At 32.3% G+C, this 23,107-nt stretch overlaps 2 protein-coding genes across 2 annotated transcripts in view; one reads left to right on the top strand and one right to left on the bottom strand.

The window, feature by feature from the left end:
- The window catches only part of LOC117328266 (choline O-acetyltransferase-like), a 109,780-nt gene that overhangs the window by 24,184 nt on the left and 62,489 nt on the right, over positions 1 to 23,107 (top strand). The gene's annotated exons all lie outside the window — the stretch shown is intronic.
- Positions 19,994 to 20,923, bottom strand: LOC117334755 (DNA-directed RNA polymerase II subunit RPB1-like). Its single transcript, XM_033894586.1, has one exon. It carries the CDS (start codon positions 20,921 to 20,923, stop codon positions 19,994 to 19,996), a length of 930 nt encoding a protein of 309 aa, XP_033750477.1.

Here is a 23,107-nt window from a genome sequence, read left to right as displayed (position 1 = left end):
ATCAACTATCATCGGTAGTAATTAGTGTATGTCTAGAAATACAGATGTTGTGGTTCAATACATTTGAGAAGGTTTCTCGTTTTATATTTATATTATGTTACCTCTTTCCATAACGATATGGCTTACATATGTAACTTTATTGTTAGTAGGACGAAGTAGTAAAAGTCGTGGAATTATGTTGTATTTACCACTGGTTGGCCATCCTTAAAACCCGTAATGGAGTGTGTGTGTCGGTCATGTCTCATGTACACTTTGCTAAAACCCCTTTTATGTTAGAAGATGTTTTCTATAGGTTTAATCTAGCTGTTAACAGTAGTTCTATTCCACTCAGCTTTAATTGGTCTGACGATGTAAGTTCAATCTTATTCGGTTAAAATCGTTATGATACGTGTAATTATGTATACACATTGCTAAAAGTAAAATTAAAAGAACGCGTAACAACAATATTTACAATATGATAAATTTTGTTTCATTTTTACCGCAAAATGTTTGTTTACTTATACTATGGTATTCATTTAGTTTGTTTTAAATATGAAATGTTAGTTTTGTGTAGGAAATTTAGAACAATATAAATATAACAGAAAAAAAAGTTTATATATCAAAAGTTGAATTAAGCATTACCTCCGTTTTATATTAGTATATATCCCTGATCAAATCAACCCAAAATTATTCATGCATGATTTACTTGATTAAAAATACTTATTACAGTATAGTTATTCATTTTTCGCAAAATACCTACAGTAACTTATATAAACAGTCGCAATGGCAAAGAATTCTATAAAAGTGATAGGTAGAGTGACCGTACACATTTCATCAAAAAAGTAGCATAGACACAAAATGGTATTGAAGGACAAAAAGATTGTATTTCGTAATAACATTATTATAAAGAACCGAATATATACTTTTCGGTTTCGTATTATATTTGGTATGGTTCATTCGTCATTTGAGAGTTAATAAAACACGTTCAAATAAGTGTATCATGTTACGATGGGTATAAGAGTGCAGAAACAGGATCCAGATGGACAAGACGGGTTTTATCTAGATTTTATATTATATTTTTGTCAGATACGGATTATTTTGATTATTGTTACCAATTGAATCATAGCTACAAATTTCCTTTATACTCTTCTTTTGAAGAAATATTTCATAGCTGATAATATTCTAAGAGGGGTATCACATTGGTCACGGATTTAGAAAAAAGTGAAGCTTGAAATATAACAAATAAAATACTGCGTAGAAAAAATATTGACAAAATATTCAATATCAAAATCGAAATAAATGTGATTTATGAATGTCAAATTCTATTTAGATACGTAAGGATATACAAGAACACCATTCACATAGTTATTCCGTTTACCGGATACAAAGTAGATTGTCATAAAGATATGCAAGCCACGTTTGATAACCGACTATCTGTAAAAAAAACACCAGTGATAATTCTTTATTACAATAATTTAGCAATTTTACATCTGCATTGCATATGTATTATTTTTTATTTTTATTCTTATTTTAACTGTTCTGCAACAAATGGTATAACAGTAAAGTCCCTTACAATTTTACCATTTAAACCTAATCCATGGACTTTTGCAATATTGCCTTGCCTTTGGATTTACATTGATTACAATTATTTCAATAAAAAAGAACTAGGATTTAAATATTTCCAAATTATATTTAGGTATAGTTTACATGAAGGCATATAGCGACTGCATGGTTAACAGATTTTTTTTAAAGCCGACCTGTAATGGAATTATAATAATTTCGTACATTATCGCAGCATCATATGTATAGGGATGCAAAAAGAAAATAAATCATACTTCTTAAAATTATTATACAAAATAAATCATTTCGTTGATTAGAAGAGAACTTTTTAAAAATGAAAAATTACTTATTGTCATCTAGATATCTTATTTGAGCCGTAGTCATGTTACCTACAAATGTAGCTTACAAACAAAAGCTTGAATAAATGCTATATAGAAAAAACGTCGGTTTCCACACGTCTGTTCGTTTCTGAATATATCTATTTATCTATTTTCATCTTTTGACTTAACTCTCACACTCATTTTATGTTCTGTATGTTATTTATTGAATTTAAACATTTTTGTACATGATGATATATATGTAAATGCTTAACATATATTTTATTTTATTTTACTATATTTAGTAATACTGATATTTGTATTTCTTATTATAATTTCATCCAAGATGCGATCACGCGTGTCGAGGTGAGTCTATAAGCTAATGTCATAATGCTTGCATTAGTGGATCATTTTTATGATCGTTATTCATACTATATCAAAATTTCAGTGTAATATTTTCGACAAATTTCTTTGTTTGCACTGTCTTAAGATTTATATTTTTAGTAATACGGACTTCTATGTGAAATAACATTGTTATTACCCACACAATAACATATTTCCATGCATTGAATATAGTGTTAAACTTGAGATTTGTGTTATACACGGACGGTCGGATAACGGTACTCACTGACATATTCCTGTTGGAATAAACAAAACAGTGATTTTAGTTAGTGCTAATTCGGTGTTTAGCTTGCATGCGTTTTATATACATCAAGCGTCTTGACTCGAGGGCGATTGAAAGTAATATTACATATGCAAAAGTAAAGGTGTCAATAATTTAACCTCGAAATGTGAATGGGATGTTGATGTTAGTAGGCTGTGAATCGACTACTGAATGAAGAGGTGGCATCATTTGTTAGATATTAACGAATACTCAATGTCGTATGACCAACCTTAGATAAATTCAATTTATTCAAATACACTGTTACTAGTAAAACAACACATGTACATGTACATATGTATTATTGTAAATAATAATTGTTACTTACTTTATTTAAGATCCATAACATACTATTGATACTGCGATGAAATATGTAAAAAAAAAATATGTAGATACACCATTGTAAATACGTAATCCGTTATATATTGATTAGTATATAAACAATTAATTAGTATATAAACACATACTTATATATATATTTTACTTAGAGTTAATCCTACTGATCTATATGTATAGGCGAGCAAATTAATCACACTGTGAAATTTGTAACAAAATTGACATAGGGATGAATATAATTCATATTTTATGATTTTAAAATAGAAACATATACATAAAAATGTCGATACATCAACAATAAAACAAAAGGCATGTAGTGGAATTGATGTTATTACTAGTATGTATTTCTTTTGTTTATTACAGAGTAAATGGTATAACCGACACCGCGCAAGTAAACCTGATACATAATGCGGATCGTTTTTGCTTTTCGTGCTCAGTCATTGGCTTTAAATATGGGTAAATGTTTCTAAATAAACATTAGATATGGGTAAATGTTTATGAATAAACATTAGATGTGGGTAAATGTTTATAAATAAACATTAGATATGAGTAAATGTTTCTAAATATACATTTGATATGGGTTAATGTTTCTAAATAAACATTAGATATAGGTAAATTTTTCTAAGTAAACATTAGATATGGGTAAATGTCTATGAATAAACATTAGATATGGGTAAATGTATGGGCACATGTTTCTAGATAAACATTAGATATGGGTAAATGTTTATGAATAAACATCAGCTATGGGTTAATGTTTATGAATAAACATTACGTAGATATGCGTAAATGTTTATGAATAAAAATTAGATATGGGTAAATGTTTCTAAGTAAACATTAGAACGCAGCATCTTTGTTCAAGAATCGCTACAATGTTACAATGTAGTTATTTTGAAATATTGTTCTATGCGTTCAAGGAACATTTTATATGGATAGTATTATATGTATGCAAAGTGTTAAAAATGTTTAGGTATACAAAAATTATCTTAACTAGTGTATATAATGTAGATATGTGAAGGATTACAATTTAATTTACATGTATAATGTCATGCAGAATATCTTCGCACAAACAGTTAACACGAATCAAACTATTTCTAATACGATGGACATAGTATTTTCGTTCGAAACAAACATTGTATTTTATCTTTATTGCTCGGTTATATAGGCTTATGATGAATTTTGGAGGAAAAAAAAAAGACAAATAATGGAACATCCGTTTTGCGGGATCAAAGTCTTGTTTCTATTGCTATAAATTTCATCGGGCACACATTCAATTTAAGAATTTTCTGTCTAATTTAGTCCCAGGAAAAATTAAAAGCCAACTCGCTAATCAATAACTCAAATCTTATACAATAATTCATAATTCTTGAAGTCAGTGGATGACATTTTGAGCTTCCTAATCTAAAGGCCGTACAACAGAAATGTAAATATTGCAATACACTGTATATAATATAGACGACTTGTACATTAACTTGTAGACTTAGGTCATCATACCGACAGTATTCACTGTCATTTGTTATATCAATATGTTTGTAGATACTTTTTACAGTGTAAACTGGCTAAGTAAACTTATGAGTACTTACATTAATATCACTGTGATAGACGGAACCATTATGTAGTTAGACTTCATAGTTTATTGGAATCGTGTGATAATAGTTACACAATCTGGTAAAGTTTTGTTTGTTTAGTTGTTATACCGTCCTTCCCCCGTTTTAGAATGAAGAATATTTGTTTGAGATTTCCCATGCTTGTATGTTGATTGAATAAACCTCCTTGCTTGAATATACTCGTAAATAGTTGTATTTGCAATGTTATTATGTGTCAAAAACATACTATCTTCCTAATGCTACTCCAAGTTCGGGGTTTGCTCTTTGGCGTGTTGGTAAAATAGTTTACACGTTACTACCTGTAGTCTGTAAATGGTATATTCCATGCCTTATATCTCAACTGATAAATAAAGTCTGGTAAATATTTGAAAATTATGCTATGATATCTTAAAATATATCTACTTCGAAACACAAGACAGTGCGATAGAAGTGTATGTAACTATGGCGAAATACAGAGCTCATAGCTGTGTAGTTATTTCGAAATCGGGGTCAAAAGTGGATATCATTGACGTGCTGCATTTTTGTCAAATAAGATTATTTTTTTTCTTTTTAACAAGTGACCTTATACCGGAAAGGATTTATAGGAAAAGTCTAAGTAGATAAAGTTAGTTTACTTGTATGAGATATGCGCTGTGGATTATTGAAGAGCTATGCCAATATGTAGAGATTGTCTGAGGAAGTTACCATTGCAATACCTAGTAATTGGTCGCGAATACGAGCGCAGACGGTAAGACGAAGGGAAAAACAAACATCGATGTATACAGCCGACAAACATCAAAGTGACTACATGGTCTCCACATGCGCATACGACATCTTACATCTCATTGTGCAATGTTTTAATTCTATAATGATTTTATCTTTACGTTTCTTGAAAACACAGACCTTAAATGGCCTTTATCTTCCTGTAAGATAGCCAGCATGTCAGAGCAGAACAAACGCACTGGCAATCACCATAATGCTATTTAAACTGATGATGCATTCCCATGAGTTTTCAGCTGTTATTTGTGTTCCCCTAGACTGATGTTTTTGTGTGATTTTCATCAATGATACAATAGCACTACCAGACTAAAGTGCTCTCGCAAGTAAACGAAATGGCTACACTCCATGTTACTGGAATGATAATGAAATATTTGTTTTTCCTCTTGTGTATTATCCGGGATAAGCGTAACAACTTAATTAATAAATGCCAAACATGTATAAATGTACCAGATAAGTGCTCAGACATTTACCCGACATCATATTTCTGTAGTGATCAGTACGGACCCGATCACGTGACTTTTGTGATGGTAATACCAAGATCTATTGCACACATCGCAAGATTATACAATAAGCAGATGGCATGCGCTAAAAGCATAGTGATCGTAAGTAACGACCCTCTTGGGTCTTATATTATTGACAGTTTACACAAAAATAACACGGAAGTTGTTATTCTTGCCGACATACATTTTTCGATGTTTTTAGAAAAGTTTCATTGATTTTCTTTTGTGAAAAAAAATAAAAATAATAATAATAATCGCATCAGTAAATCAACCGGTATAAAAGATGCTCAAAAAGCCATTAGTGTTTCGTATTTGTATAAAACATATTTATATATGTACCATTGAAATTTTTGTTTCCATCTTAAGCCAAAATAATATTTTCCATTTTTGATATCTCGATTTGAAATTGGACGTGTTCATATCCTAAGCAATATATACATAAAAGGAGCGGACATTTTTACACAGCATGGCGACAATTAGAAATTTTTGACATAGACAAAAACAATGTAATACAGATTCAGTTTAATCTCAAAACAAAGGTAGCATTCGTATTCTTTGTTGTGAAGTAAAGATAAAGAATAATTTGGAATAAGAATAAGAAATAATTAACAGCAAAAATAACATATAGTTACAATAGAAATAAGATATAGTTACAGTGGAAATAAAATATAGTTACACTAACATATAGTTAACGTAGAAATAATATAGTTATAGTATAAATAACAAAAAATTACAGTAGAAATATCATATACTTACAATAGAAATAACATATAGTTACAAGAGAAATAACATATAGTTACAAGAGAAATAACATATAGTTACAATATATATAACCCATTGTTATACTAGAAATATTATATAGTTACAAAAGAAATACCATATACATGTACTAACAATAGAAATAAGGTATAGTTACAGAGAAATAACATATAGTTAAAGCTGAAACAATATATAGATACAATTTAAGTAACAAATAGTAAAAGAAGAAATAATACAAAGTTACACTAGAAATAACATATAGTTAATGTAGAAATAATATAGCTACAGTATAGATTAAAAAGAGTTACAATAGATAGAACACATAGTTAAAAGAGAAATAACAAATATTTACAGTAGAAATAATATAGTTACAGTAGAAAAATTAAACAGCTACAATAAAAATAGCATATACTTACAGTAGAAATGATATATAATTATAGTAGAAATTACACATAGTTACAGTAAAAATTAGATATAGTTACAGTACACATGTATATAGTAATATTAGCAATAACATATAGGTGCAGTGGAGTTTACATTTGGTTACATTAGAAACAACGGAAAAGTTACAGTAGAAATTATATATAGTTACAGTAGAAATTATATATAGTTACAGTAGAAATTATATATAGTTACAGTAGAAATAATATGTCACAATAGAAATTACATATAGTTACAACCAAATTAATATATAGATACAATATAAATAACAAATAATAAAAGAACAAATAACACGAAGTTACACTAGAAATAATATATAGTTACAATAGAAATAACATACCGCGGTATATTTAATGTAGAAATGATATAGTTACAGTATAAATTACAAATGATTACAATAGAAATAACATATACTTACAATAGAAATAACATAGTTTTAATAGAAATTACATACGGTTACATTAGAAATTACAAATACAATGTAGTTGCAATAGAAATAACATATAGTTACAGTAGAAATAACATATAGTTACAGTAGAAATAACATAAAGTTACAGTAGAAATAACATAATTACAGTAGAAATAACATATAATTACAGTAGAAATAACATAAAGTTACAGTAGAAATAACATATAGTTACAGTAGAAATAACATAAAGTTACAGTAGAAATAACATAATTACAGTAGAACTAACATAAAGTTACAGTAGAAATAACAAGGATACAGTAGAAATAACATAGAGTTACAGTAGAAATAACATATAGTTACAGTAGAAATAACATAAAGTTACAGTAGAAATAACATATAGTTGCAGTAGAAATAGCATATAGTTACAGTAGAAATAACACAAATGTATTAGTTGCAGTAAAAATAGCATATAGTTACAGTAGACACTACATATAGTGACATTAGAAATAACATAGTTACAGTAGAAATAAGATATAGCTACATTAGAAATAACATATAGTTACAGTAGGAAAACATATAGTTATAATAGAAATAATATATAGTTACATTAGAAACAATATAGTTACAGTAGAAATAATATAATTACAGTAGAAATAACATTGTTACAATGGAAATTACATAATTACAGTAGAAATAAGATATTCTTTTCATTTGAACTAGCTTATAGTAGATAAACGATATAGAATACGATATGATATATTGAAGAAATAACGTCTAATTTACAGTTAAACTTTGAATTGCTTGAAGTAGAAATGAAATATGTTTGTAGTGGAAATTGTTTATGGTTTACAGACAAAGTTCAGAGAAGTAGTATAAACAATAACACCAAAGATAAATATATAAGTATATTTGGGTCACAGAAGATGTATAGTGTATAATTGAGGTAATATTTCCTGCAGCACTAGAGTTTGAGTTTATGTTCACTTGAAATAAAGTTTCTGAATTTTCCGTTCTATTATGTAATACAAAAGAAAATGGTGACTATGATAGAAAAATCATCTAAAAGTTGACATTAACGGTGACTAAAATATAAAAGTTATCCAAAAATTTACATCAATGATGACTATGATATAAAAGTTATCCAAAAATTTACATCAATGATGACTATGATAGAAAAGTCATCCAAATATTGACATCATCGGTGACTATGATAGAAAAGTTATCCAAAAGTTGACATCAACGGTGACTAAAATATAAATGTCATCAAAAAATTGACATCAACCGTGACCATGATAGAAAAGTCATCCAAAAGTAGACACCAACGGTGACTGTGATAGAAAAGTCATCCAAAAGTAGACATTAACATTGACTATAATAGAAAAGTCATCCAAAATATTTAGCTGTGTTTAACTACGTGCACTTAATATGTGATAATATTAGAGTAAATCATTATTTCAATCACAAAGCAAACATTCAATATCCGCTGTTCCAGTTCTAACGATGGAATCCGTGTGTGACTGCCGTTTTGTAATGCTCTCGCCTGATACACTTGAAGTCTATAGTCCCGGTTACAGAGACTAGGACAGCACAGCAGCTTCACATCCGAATCGACCACAGGCGCCATTATGACAGGCCGGAAGATCTGACAATGGCATGTGAACAATATAAATTCTAAACGAAGATATGTGAATGACATAACTCTAATTCAAATCCAGTCATTATATCATCAGCTTTGTGACCTGACAAGGTCATTGTAACAAGACTAAAAAATGGTTATAAGATGCTATGTCTAAATGTAACAGAAGCGTAAATACTGGCATATTGTATGAATAAGGCGAATAATTAATTATTGAAAATGATTAAAAAGGAACCTCAGCTTTTCATAAGAATTAGGTTAAACTTCTACTGACAAAAGGAAATATGTTTTAACACATCCATATTCTAAAAATTTGTACAATCGGGAAGTCGCATATATGTTATAAACTACAAATATCCTTTACTATTTAAATAAATATTTCTACTGCAATGTTTACAACACTCTAAATAAAGAAATATCTAAGTGGTTGTTTTCATAGGTATTCCAAATATAAAACCTCATAGGCAACATATCCGCAGTAGCTCGCGATCTCTTTATATCACCACACCATTAAACATAACTCCTATAGTGTCACTGGAGTTTAGTTTTAACAGTATTTTACCAATGTTCAAGCACTTACACACAGCATCATAATACAAGTTATATATACATGTAGGATCGTAAAACAAACCAAAAGCTTAAACTAATTCCTTTCCGAAAACACGATTACGGCGTTAAATCATGGATATTTACACACAATAATGAAATGGACAAATTAACTTCTCAACAAAATACTTGAGTTGATTACATATTTAATACTTTTAATTGTACTATGATTTGTATGTACACGTAGGTTCAACAAATCATTTCTGGAAAATTTTATGTAACCTCAGTGGTGTTCTAAAACTAATAAAGATGTGGACATTATTAAAATCTTTTACTGTTGTTACAAATGAAATTCTGCACGGACATGAATATGTCTTCATTTTCCTTAGTGTTTAGTTATTGATAACCCCATAAAAGGATATCTAAAATTTCCTTAATATCATACTTCGTCATTACATTTGATAAATATTGTTGTCTGATACGACTATAATTAATACAATTGAATACATAATGAAAATTGTCTTTTGTCCGCAAGAATTTTACGAAAAAGACACCAGGTTTGCTATTGAGCTATAAGGCCGCATCGGTTTGTAAAACTTGCTTTACACTTCCATTACTGTATTTAAGTTCTTATTTTGTCGTATCGGTTTGCATAACATGTCACTTGATGTATATTATTCATATTATCGTGACACAACAGGTTTGATGTTACATATTGATATTATTGTGACACATATAGTTTGATGTTACATATTGATATTATTGTGACACAACAAGTTTGATGTCCCATATTAATATAAGCGTGACACAACATATTTGATGTTACATATTGATATTATTTTGACACAACAGGTTTGATGTTACATATTAATATTATCGTGACACAACAGGTTTGATGTTACATACTATGACTCGTTATAATGTCAAATTGCAGTTCCAACAAATTGGAATTTCTAGCTTATATTGTCATTGTCCTTTTCACAGCTAACCTGCATGCATTATAGGTATTAAGAAATGTTGTGTAGATGTTAAGGAACATATATATTACAAGTATTTAGAAATAGGTTATACATGTTGAGGTAAATACATATTTAAAGTATTTAGAAATATATACATGTTGAGGTAAATGCATTTTACAAGTATCTACAAATATGTTATAAATATATATGTACATACATATAAAAATTATTTAGGATAATTCTTGGATGTATTTTCTATAAGTTCATACATATTGTTAAACACATCATTAGCTTTAGCTATGTAAAATACCTGACCGGTATAACATAATGAAGAACTAAGTAAATGGACCATATTGAAATAAATGAAATAAGATATAGGATCAGCTTCCTTGATGGTGAATTAAAGTATCCGAAGTACTACAAGGAGAAACGTCTTACCATAGTTTATCATATAATCTTTATCTTTGTCGTCTGTTTATGATGTGGAATTAATTATGTTCTCTATCCATTAATTACTTAATCTGGTCTTAAGCGAAGACGACGAGTTAATATGATTTTTTTTATCATTGTTAAAAGTCTATGCATACCATTCTTATATATATATGAATTTCATTGGAAGAGAAAAGAATATTTCAGTCAAATTGTTTTAATTCATATTGTACAAAGATATACATGTTTTCTTCAATAGTCGCAATAAAACTATTTATGAATAAAAATTGGTTACATGACAGCTGCTCACAATTAAGTTAATCGGAATCTGGTAAAATCCTTCTGTTCTCAAATGTAAACAATTTCAAAAGTAAGGGGCTGCGTAAATTCACTATTCTAAAATTGTTGCATTCCTTTTCTGTAAAACAAGTCCTAATTGAGCAGACCAGACATGATGTTTTCTACAATAACACTCAAACAATCCATTTCTCCTGGATATTTACAGGAATGGTAAGAAATGGGCCCGAGGAACACCATAGTATAGTTTTTTTTATAAATGTTTAGAACGATAAACACTGTGGCCTAGTGTTTGGTGTTAAGACTGCTCGAGTTTTATATTCCTATATACAAAGGTTTGATGAGCATACATACTCTACCATTCTGTAGAAATATAATTGGATATTATTTGTGTTTATTTAATATGTGCCTATTTATAAATATCGTCAAGATCATAGACCTACCGTTTCTCCCGTAATGTCATCGTTTCATTCTACCGAATAGCCAATTCCACAACGGAAGTTCTAAATTGAGGACATTCGGCTAGCTGTCATACTGTACCAAGGTAAAGTGAGCGGTTATAGCAATGTGCAGGTATCTGTGTATATCGAAAATATCCGAGCCAAGGTACCAATGACATCCACGCCGTGGACACGACACACACAAAATGTATCTAAATCACGAAAATACATGTGTTTTGCCTACAATTTCCTAGAAAGTTGGTACGGAATTCAAATTTCTCTAATTTAAATGTAATATCTTGGTGATAAAACACAATCATTCGTGTGATTTATTATTAAGTCTGTATATAAGGGGCATTAAAAGAAATGTTTTCCGTTTCAACCTTTCTATTTTTATCGTAGATGTCACGAAGCGCCAAAACGAAAAAAAAACATTAAACATGCCTGATCTTACTGCCCGAAATTATTATACTCGTAGAAAACTGAGGCAATTGCTATCTCGTTTGGAGGCACCTTCGGCCACCGATAGAAGTCGAGATTTGTTTGAGGATGACCGTTTACTGCGGTCAGCAGTGTCCGCAATCAAGCTATTTGGTGGCCGGATACACGAACTGCCGCTGACCTCAACTGATGAAGGATTGTTTGGGTAACACGACAAAAATAAATTGCCGTCTATTGATACATGTCGATCTAACGACGACAGGCTGATTAGGCAGGTATGGCACTATAGACCATTTAGAGTCCACTTCATTAGATATATCTGGTTTACCTCGGGATTTAGGCAATACCACGTTCGGTCTCCTTTTAGTGTTCTTCACAAAGACATTTGGCCCAATAGATCTATGATCGTTAGATAACCGTCCACTAAAATTAACGAAATGTGATCCTGAATGTATCAAGTTCATGTTGCTATTTAGAACCCATATTGTTTGTTTTCAGTTGATAATTATGAACATAACTTTATTATGTAGATGTATATGTATGGTATATATATGTATTAGAAACAAAGATTACCTTGTATGTAGCACTATGCGTATTATATGTTATCTACCATACACAATCTGTAGTATAATGGTAATTTGTACAATTACACACCTCGATACACAATCTGTAGTATAATGGTAATTTGTACAATTACACACCGCCATACACAATCTGTAGTATAATGGTAATTTGTACAATTACACACCGCCATACACAATCTGTTGTATAATGGTAATTTGTACAATTACACACCGCCATACAAAATTTTATAATATATTGGTAATTTGTACAATTACACACCGCCATACACAATCTGTAGTATAATGGTAATTTGTACAATAACACACCGCCCGGATATATAAACGTGACATTTCCTAGCTCACTATGATAACGTTATATGTACACTATCTAAATATAGGTCCAATAACAATATGCATTTTTAGCAAGATGGCGTTGTTTCGTGAAAGTGATTTAAGAACATAATCTGAATTTTAAAAAATAGCTATCAAGAATTGTGTTGCACTTAATGTGGTAAAAATCTATAATAAATTCCAATTTTTTCAGCATTTCAGATCGCGTCCAGAAAATTTAAGCAAGAGATATGTAAAGAAAAAATTCTGTTTCTGGTCCAATGACGTTTACATGTATCGTTTCACTTGTTTCGGTGAGAAATTATCAAATATCAACCGACTTTTGTTTTTTTCGTAAGTAGAATTTGAACTTAAAATGCATTTCCGGTTGTTGGATCAAAGAATGAAGTTCAGTATGATACATAAAACTGAGCCTGAAACTTAATGTCGGTATCATGTTTAATGTTATCATTCATTTACACACCACAAGAAAGACCTTTTGTTCTTATATTTACCGCCCAGACTTTTGATTTGGTCTTATTGTCCTAAATAAAAAGAATATTAACAATGGTTAAAATTGAACAGTTAGATTTCGGTATATGTCACATGATGTCATGTGATCTAAATTAGTCACAAAAGTAGACGGATTATCCTAAATCGTTCCTTTATATATTCTGTACTTAATCAACCTTTTTTATGAAATCACCTGTCTGCTCCTGTGAATTGGCTGTGTCTAGAATGTATTTCAAGTTTCAGGTTGTTCTAATCGAAAATAATTCGTAACAAAGAAAATCAAGCATAAAATATATTTCAGATTTTTCAAATGATTTCTCATTACGGGGTACCTGTTTGGTAGTTGATTGATATAGACCTTCTATTTGATAGGTACCTGTTGTTCTACAAGTGGATACATTGTTCCAACCCTCTCGCCGTCTTATATGCCGTACACGCTGCTAGATTTTGCACTCGGTGACATGTCGTCAATTCTTGCGATTTTTAACGACATGTGTCTAGATTTATCGCGCACACGTAGATTATGTCTGGAGTTACTTAACATTCCCATGATCCTAACAAGTCAGTCGCAATCCGCGGATTTAACAGTAGGACGACTTTGATGTATCCCTCTTTAAGCTAGTAACATGCAAACGGTGGAAATGGTTCGTTTCGGTCCAAAAAGATAGTATCTAACATTTATACTGATAGACGATGTTAACAGAGGATAGTTACTGAAAACAATCCTTCAGCATAGTAACCCCGTCATCCCGATTAGGATATGGCATCATATTCGAAACACATGTATGATTGAGATGACCACAGGTAACAACAGAGCAAAACCAATACGAAGAGAACGTTTCTGTTAACTAGAGAACAGACGTAACGTAGGTTATTAATGTGATAATCGGCAGATAATTCCGGTGTAATGATGATAAGTCATCTTAAAATTCGAGATAATATCGCGATTCTATATCGAAATCGATAACACAAGGAGGACACAGGCACAAAAGGATTTACGTGGAGATCACGCGGATTTTCGAAACTGTCTTTTCCACATATGTTTTCATTGATGCTTTAGCGCGATGCAGGTTTATTCATAAAACATATTGTTGTTTGTTCTTCCTGTAAACAACCTTACTGCAATTCCCATGGTTGTGAAATTATTTTTATCCGTGGCTCGACTTTATGTATGGCAGGAAAAATACAGTATTACCAGCACTTCTAAAAGGATACATCAGTCATATTTCATATGGAGGATAAATGATTGGGATTGAAAAATCTCATTTCAACTAGCATGACCCGTTTCAATATATAGATTTATACAATTATAATCTGGTGATGATTATGGACATTTTTAAAGCAGAAATTATCCGAGAATCGGAAACAAATACACGTCCTAAAATATGCATTTTTTAGATGAAATTAGCAAGATCATCGCTTGTTTGGAAAGAAAACATTTGGGGCAAAGTAAACTCGGGACAATAACAATTGATAGTCTTGAAGTCGAAACCAAAGAATGAATTCGCCACCCCTCAACATTACTTTTTCTCGACATTTCTTTTAGCCTCGATTCTTTAGTAATTCGGAATATCCCCATTATTACACTCGTATCTATACATTTCAATCTTAAACCAGTCTTGACAATAAGCATATCTCTTAAATAAGACATGGGATATTCATTGGCACAAATCTTGAAACAGCGTGAAAATAAGCCAACTGTTCAACTTAAGAAAATCGTAGACCTGGAGTTTTTTTATGCAAACCACACAATTGTGATCACGTGTCTGTTACATTACGAATTGACATTTGAAACTTAAGCATAATTAGCATATCTACACTCATGTGTAAAAAATGTACTTAATCATCATCAGAATAGAACAGAAATTATGAAACCGATTTTATTGCTCTAAAGCAGAGGTGTTATATATTAACGAAATTTTGACTGATTATGGTATGAGAAATTTTGACTGATTATGGTATGAGAAATTTTGACTGGTTATGGTATGAGAAATTTTGACTGGTTATGGTATGAGAAATTTCGACTGGTTATGGTATGAGAAATTTCGACTGGTTATGGTATGAGAAATTTCGACTGGTTATGGTATGAGAAATTTTGACTGGTTATGGTAGGAGAAATTTTGACTGGTTATGGTAGGAGAAATTTTCGTAATACAACATGAATAATTTGTTAGTACCTGTGTGTATATCATTAGGATTTTACGATAAATATACAACAATTTGATACTAATTCCATTATATGCTAACTGGTTTTGATAAAAGACATGATTGTAAGCTGTACTGTATTCGTGCTTAAAAGAAACAATATGTTTTGATTAAAAGGCGTTGTAATTTTGCAACCGGCTAGAAGTTTCTATTCGTAGCCATTATGCCTGATCAATCATAGAGAACCATGCGAAATGCCGATAGAATGCACAGAAATCTTTCCCACCGAAACCGTCGGAAGCATCAGGGTAAAGTACATAATATAATTAGCCTAACAGTCCCGCGAGACCGGGCTCATAAATACACGAGAAACATATCATAGAAACCGGCCGTGTTGGCAGTGTATGAAAGTCAAATATTAATCCGGTACAATGGTGCAGTGCCAGGCCAAGCGCCAGTAGACATTTAAATCTGATGAATGGAGAGGGAAAGTAAAAATTAGCTATCGACCGGAGTTATCGCACTTGGGGAGAGCTCTCTTGTTATTGACTTCCTCTAGGAAATTGCACATCATGTCGTAAAATAATCATATTTCATATTTGACATTTTTGACCTTGCAACTTCTCTCCAGCGGGGTATATCTCTGAACTGTCAATTGTAACACTGATGAAATGTTTGCAATGTAACATAGCGAGAGTGACTATTCTAGATGCTGTCAATCCCCTTAAATTACCCCCAGATGATTGTATGTCAGAAGGAAAAGGAGAGATAATATGCTCCTGGTAATTAACACGTGCAGTTGTTAGTTTCTTGCTGTTGGCCTCAAATCTCATACCATCGGGTATGGAGTACCAGGCCTACTTGTGATATTCCATATTTACTTTCGTCATAATAAATATATATATCATCATTGTTATTTTGCCTAGGACAATTTCATATATAGAAATATTGTCATAGCTATTATCCCCGAGATAATTTCAAACATAGTCATATTGTTATTCTTATTTCCCCAGGCAAAATTCATACATAGACATAGTCTTATTTTCTCTAGGTCAATTTCATACATAGACATATTGTTATTGTTATTTTACCCGGGATAATTTCATAAATAGACATACATACATGTATAAATATTATCATTATTATTTTACCCGGGATAATTTCATAAATAGACATTTTGTTATTGTTTTTTTACCCGGGACAAATTTTTACATATACAAATTGTTTTTGTTATTTTCCTCGGGATAATTTCATACACAGACATATTATCATTGTTATTTTCCCCGGGACAATTCCATACATAGACATGTCTTTTTTTCTCTAGGACAATTTCATACTTAGGCATATTGTCATTGTTATTTTCCCCGGGACAATTCCATACAAAGACATGTCTTATTTTCTCTAGGACAATTTCATACACAGAAATATTGCTCTTGTTTTTCCCCGGGACAATTTCATACATAAACATATTATCATATATTACTATTTTCCCTGGGATAATTTCATACATAGACATTTTTGTTATTTTACCCGTTTATTTTATGCAATTATTATCCAACACTTGGCATTTGAAAAGCAAATAATATAAATATGCGCGTAAAAATACGAGCACAGTTTCATCCCGGATTGTTGAGATACTTATTTATTGAAATATTAAGGCAATGAGGTTATATAACTGAGTTAAAATACTGAGAAATAAAATTGCTAATATTGTTTTAAAATAATATATACAAATGTAAAACCAACACACATTAAAATATGTACTTTTCAATGTGCTTATCATTTGAATGTGGTTCATCAAGCAACAAGCAATACGGTTCTTTCTCAATTTTTTTCTTATTGCTTTTCCACTGTAGCTGATAGGATTTGTTTCTGGGATATTTTATGTGATTACTATAACATTAGTATAATATTAGTATAGCATCAGTATAACATTAGTATAATATTAGTATAACATTAGTATAATAAAAAGTCACTAAATTACAAATATAACGAATGTATATATAAACAGTATCCGTCTCCATTTAGATATGGGTAGAAATGCAATTGTTTTTCACCAGCGTCAGGGTACGAATATAGCAGGCGCCCTATAGTTGTAGCGGACTGCGGCTTCCATCTGGCGTTGTGCCCAGAAATTATGGATGGAATCTGCTGTATTACAGCATGATAACTACTAGCGAGGTTATGTAATCACTCTTCATCAAACCTTGTAAGAATAACGCCCTTGCTACCGAGAACCCTTCTCCTCCCGTCTGCCCGGAAGACCTGCATTTACTTCATTGAGTGGGCCATCGATATCGATGATATTAATGTTGGTTTTGCATGTACAAATACCACAAAGCGAAGGTCACCGGTGAAATATAATAAAGTATAATTCACTTATTTTGAATTCTTTGCAAATCATGTGCAAATACTGAGGGATAAATGGAGCTGCGTTAGCTGAGATTTGCCGCGACACGCCATTTGAGAGGGATGGCGGCTCCTCCGATTCTGCTGCTTACCGATATCGATTGCCTCGCTTAACTTGTAATAGGCAGGGGAGAGGGTTCATTGATGTCACAAAAGGTGTTAATTAATCACGTTATCCTTCCAATCAGCGTACCAAGGGCGCTTTAACATGGTTTGCCTGTTTGTACATAGCGCGATGGCATTCATACTGGAAATCTACTGGAACGAAGCTATAAACCGCCCATTGTTTACACCGATCCCTGAAATTAGAATATATAATTTTTCTTTTTTTATCAATGTACGCAATTGGAAACATCGCCACAGGTAATTAGCCATCGTTACGTACTATACACAATATTGTCTTACTATCAACAGAAGATGACGTTACTGGGGTAAAATACGTTACTGGATAAGGAATACTGGTGCATGGTAGTCATTAAAATGCCCTGTTATATCAAACATAAATACAAAAGGTTTGATACGAATTTCAGCTTATTATGAAGTTAGCAAAACCCTCAAATTTATATCAATCATATAAAGTTTAAAGTCCTATCACTATAAAGATTTCTTCTGATCCATGGAGTTACAGGCGAATTCGTAAGACGAGTTTGTTTTACTTGTAGAAATTTCCCATCGTAACCTTATTTTATACAACCTACCTTTACAAGGACTTTTTGTAAAGAATAAACCGATTGAAATTGCGTACTTAATGTAATAAAAACACAGTTGGTGAACTGCATTTGTCATTATTAGTTTGTCATCTACCTCTCATGGCTCTCTGTTTGATAATATGTATATATATTGATTCTACAATATCGTTGGTTGGATATTATATGTATTTGAATTAACTGGATGTTTAAATCATTTACTTTCATCACGAAACAATATAAGACGTGAAACTGATGTTATGATTGACGGCAACTGATTTATTCGACTGTCTGTTTTTGTTCTCGGTGGAATATTGAATCTTCTATACGTGGAATATTCAGCAGCCAATTGCTGGCGAAGACTTACGCCTAAAAGGAGTCGGAATGTACTAATAGCACAATGGCTGCCGTAGCCGATTCGTGAGAGGCAGTAACGCGTATATCGCTAATTGAAGGCGTCTGGGTTAGCGAACCGTTACAGTAGTCAGTCATTCCCCATAAAGACCGTACAACGCCCCAGGTTTGGCGTCCGTTTGAGAACTTCGTGACGTTGTTGAACGCTCCATTTAATCTCTTACCATATGTAGCCCTCGTTAGACGGTGATACTTGTCGCAATTATAAGCAGCTCTCCTATAGTTATGAGAATGCATACACTTTGTGATTAGTGGCAACTTTTGCTAGATTTTATCATTTGAATTTGACAAAATTAACGGATTTGTGCTAAATAGCCGTGAACATGAAATACATCAGGATAGGGACAATATCATAACATTAATATAAATATATCAAAATATTAAATGCCATCAGAAAAAAGATTGAACACACGCACTTGTTTGTGGTTCAATTTATCATGTATTCCTGTCAGTGCATGTTGACATATTGAAAGGATTGTTCAAAAGACACGAGCGAACAGCAGTTGTTTGAACAATTTGATAAAACTGACCAACATTTTAATAAAACTATCCTACATTTTAATAAAACTACCCTACATTTTAATAAAAATGTCCTACATTTCAATAAAACTACTCTACATTTTAATAAAACTGCCCTACATTTTAATAAAACTGTCCTAAAGTTTAATAAAACTACCCTACCTTTTAATAAAAAAAAACACCCTACATCCTAATAAAAATACTCTACATTTTAAAACTTCCATCGTTGATGCTGGGGCCAAATATTTTTGCAAATACGAAAGTCGGGAGAGAATGTCATCATGTTTTCAGAATGTTAAGCTGCTTTCAACCCTAGATTATATAAAAGAGGTTAATGTTGATCATTGAATAATTTGGTTTCTGAGTGATGTTATTATAGAATGCAAGGATCCATCCCCTTGCTTCAGGCGTCTGTTTCGAAAACATGTAGGTGAAGATAAGAGGAGGAAGTTGGGATGTTTGGGACGAGACGTTCCAGAATCAGATTGGTAGTTGGGATGCTTTAGACGAGACGGTCCAGAATCAGGTTGGTAGTTGGGATGTTTTAGACGAGACGTTCCAGAATCGGATTGGTAGTTGGGATGTTTAGGACGAGACGTTCCAGAATCGGATTGGTAGTTGGGATGTTTAGGACGAGACGTTCCAGAATCAGATTGGTAGTTGGGATGTTTTAGACGAGACGGTCCAGAATCAGATTGGTAGTTGGGATGTTTTAGACGAGACGGTCCAGAATCAGATTGGTCGTTGGGATGTTTTAGACGAGACGTTCCAGAATCGGATTGGTAGTTGGGATGTTTAGGACGAGACGTTCCAGAATCAGATTGGTAGTTGGGATGTTTTAGACGAGACGGTCCAGAATCAGATTGGTAGTTGGGATGTTTTAGACGAGACGGTCCAGAATCAGATTGGTAGTTGGGATGTTTTAGACGAGACGGTCCAGAATCAGATTGGTAGTTGGGATGTTTTAGACGAGACGTTCCAGAATCAGATTGGTAGTTGGGATGTTTTAGACGAGACGTTCCAGAATCAGATTGGTAGTTGGGATGTTTTAGACGAGACGTTCCAGAATCGGATTGGTAGTTGGGATGTTTTGGACGAGCCGTTCCAGAATCAGATTGGTAGTTGGGATGTTTTAGACGAGACGGTCCAGAATCAGATTGGTAGTTGGGATGTTTTGGACGAGACGGTCCAGAATCAGATTGGTAGTTGGGATGTTTTTCACGAGACGTTCCAGAATCAGATTGGTAGTTGCAATGATAGTACATGTACATGGTATGTCCGGAGAGGATTCGGTAAGCATGAGAACTGGGGGATAGGTTGTTATATGGGACGTGATAGGGGACAAAAAGACTGTATATGTTGCGATCTTCTAACAAATTGTCATCTACATGTCCAATTGATAGTTAAATTGCATTTCTCTGACTGATAAGTAGCAATTTGCAAACGTTTTGTGATCAAATCCTAAAAAGTGTGAATTGGGTTTAATTCTAACAGATGCAAATGACTTACCATTGGTCTTACTAAGCCAAATATATTTAATTTTATTTATATTATTATGTAATACAAACAGGGGTGCCGACACTAATATTATGTGTAAATCCTCATAGTGATCGATACCATCTTTAAAGGATGAGAGTCTGATGGTTGTTAACCGGTCGTCGCCCCGTGGAAGCCCCAATATTTCCCCTGTTCAGGACCCCGATAACTAAAGTCTGCTTTAGCCTATCAAGTTTCACCCTTAAGTGGTACCCTCGAACAAAGTAAAGCGTTCATAATGTAAATTCATTGATCAATTGCATGTTGACTGGAGAAATGAAATCCAAAGTGATTCGGGAGTGTTTCGCGAGTGGCCTTTATCTGTGGGTAATAACGGCACTCGACCAAACACACTCCATCACGGAGACATACAAACCAGCATACCTCTCTAACTAGCCAGAGGTTTAAAAGCTGGTAATTAACCATAAAATATTACGGAAAATGTTATAAAATCAAATCATGATTCTTTGATGATATATTCTTGCAAATATGCGTCATCACTAAACAATCATGTAAAATGGATGCTAAATTAAAGGCTCAAACTAGGTGTTTTGAAGTTCTTGTTCTATAACTTCATAGAATCGTTTTTATGTGTAATTCTTGTTGGTATAACTTAAACCGTAAATACAGGGCCAGAAACACAAAACTAATAACTTATATGGAAGCATTTTCGTTTACTTAATAGCAATCTATACATGTAGGCTGATTAACAAAAACAAAACAAAACAAAAAGAGTTCCCATTGCCTGAAGACATTAATATGTACTTCAGCTGACGTCAATATAGAACTTTTAACTTAAGTTGTTCAGGATTACACCCTATAGCTGTCATTCGTAGTGACAGTATAATAAATGGTTAAAGAACGACGTAATCACCCGGTATTCCACGTCTAAAAAGGATGTGTGACCCCAGTTCAGAATATACACAATACGTCATGTTTTTGAAATCATCCAATACTCATAAATATCAAAATGATTGACTTATGGGGTAAAATGTGCCTCAATTTTTTTTCTTTTTTGTTCTTTCTGGATTTTTCACACAGTCCAAGGTTATATGATGCAGTTTTCTATTCATTATTCGGCATAGACTTCCATAAACCCTTATCCATGTACTTTACACTCGAGTGTATCACGTCCACAGGTTCTTTTGTTCATATTCTTCACTCGCTAATAGAATTTTAGTCGAAAGTCATCTTTCTGTACACTTTTCTGTGGTTATTTATTGGACAATGATTTCAATTAAATAGCTTACGACATTGTTGTTTGACAGAATCACTGATATATGTTTATTCGAGTTTTAACGAAGTTCGATGCTTACGTATTCTTGTGTTTACGAGACGTTCCGAATGATGGTTGCTTTCAAACTTTAAAATTGCATCGTTTGATTTACCTATAATGTATTCACAAATTCAACATCGTCTTATTTTACCGAATTGTGGGTAAAAGATTGGGTAAGAGTTCGGTTATTATACAAGTAACTGGACCGGACAAAACATATCTCCATACCTCATACCGATATGTGATCGATAAATAATCGATAACCAATTGATATATGATAAGGAGATTTATCGAGTAAACATCACCACAGTTATTCGTATATGTAACTAAGGAACATGTATTGATAATCTGTCAGGGAATAGGGGTAATCTAGGCACAAGTTGTTCTATGGACGTCGTAATTGGACCAAAAGACATACTGAGAATACAGAGGCAATTGTACGATAACTACCGGTTTGATCGATGTAACAGTTCGATTGGGTCTGAGACATGTCCAGGTGCTGCCATTTACTCAGTGGTTTTGATAACTGATATCGGCGGTGTATTGATGGCCTTATGTCGTAATGCCGGTCTATACATATTTACTAATCATCCCATTTAGGACACATTCATACACGTCCACTCTAATTGCCACAGATATGCGC

This window comes from Pecten maximus, chromosome 1, assembly GCF_902652985.1.
Source record: "Pecten maximus chromosome 1, xPecMax1.1, whole genome shotgun sequence".
Lineage (NCBI taxonomy): Eukaryota > Metazoa > Mollusca > Bivalvia > Pectinida > Pectinidae > Pecten > Pecten maximus.
The sequence above is the reverse complement of the archived record's forward strand: the minus strand, read 5'-3'. Positions and strand labels throughout refer to the sequence as shown.

What these genes read in the sequence shown, in the direction of transcription:
- LOC117334755 (XM_033894586.1), bottom strand. Translation starts at nt 20,923, where the DNA reads ATGTACATGTACTATCATTGCAACTACCAATCTGATTCTGGAACGTCT.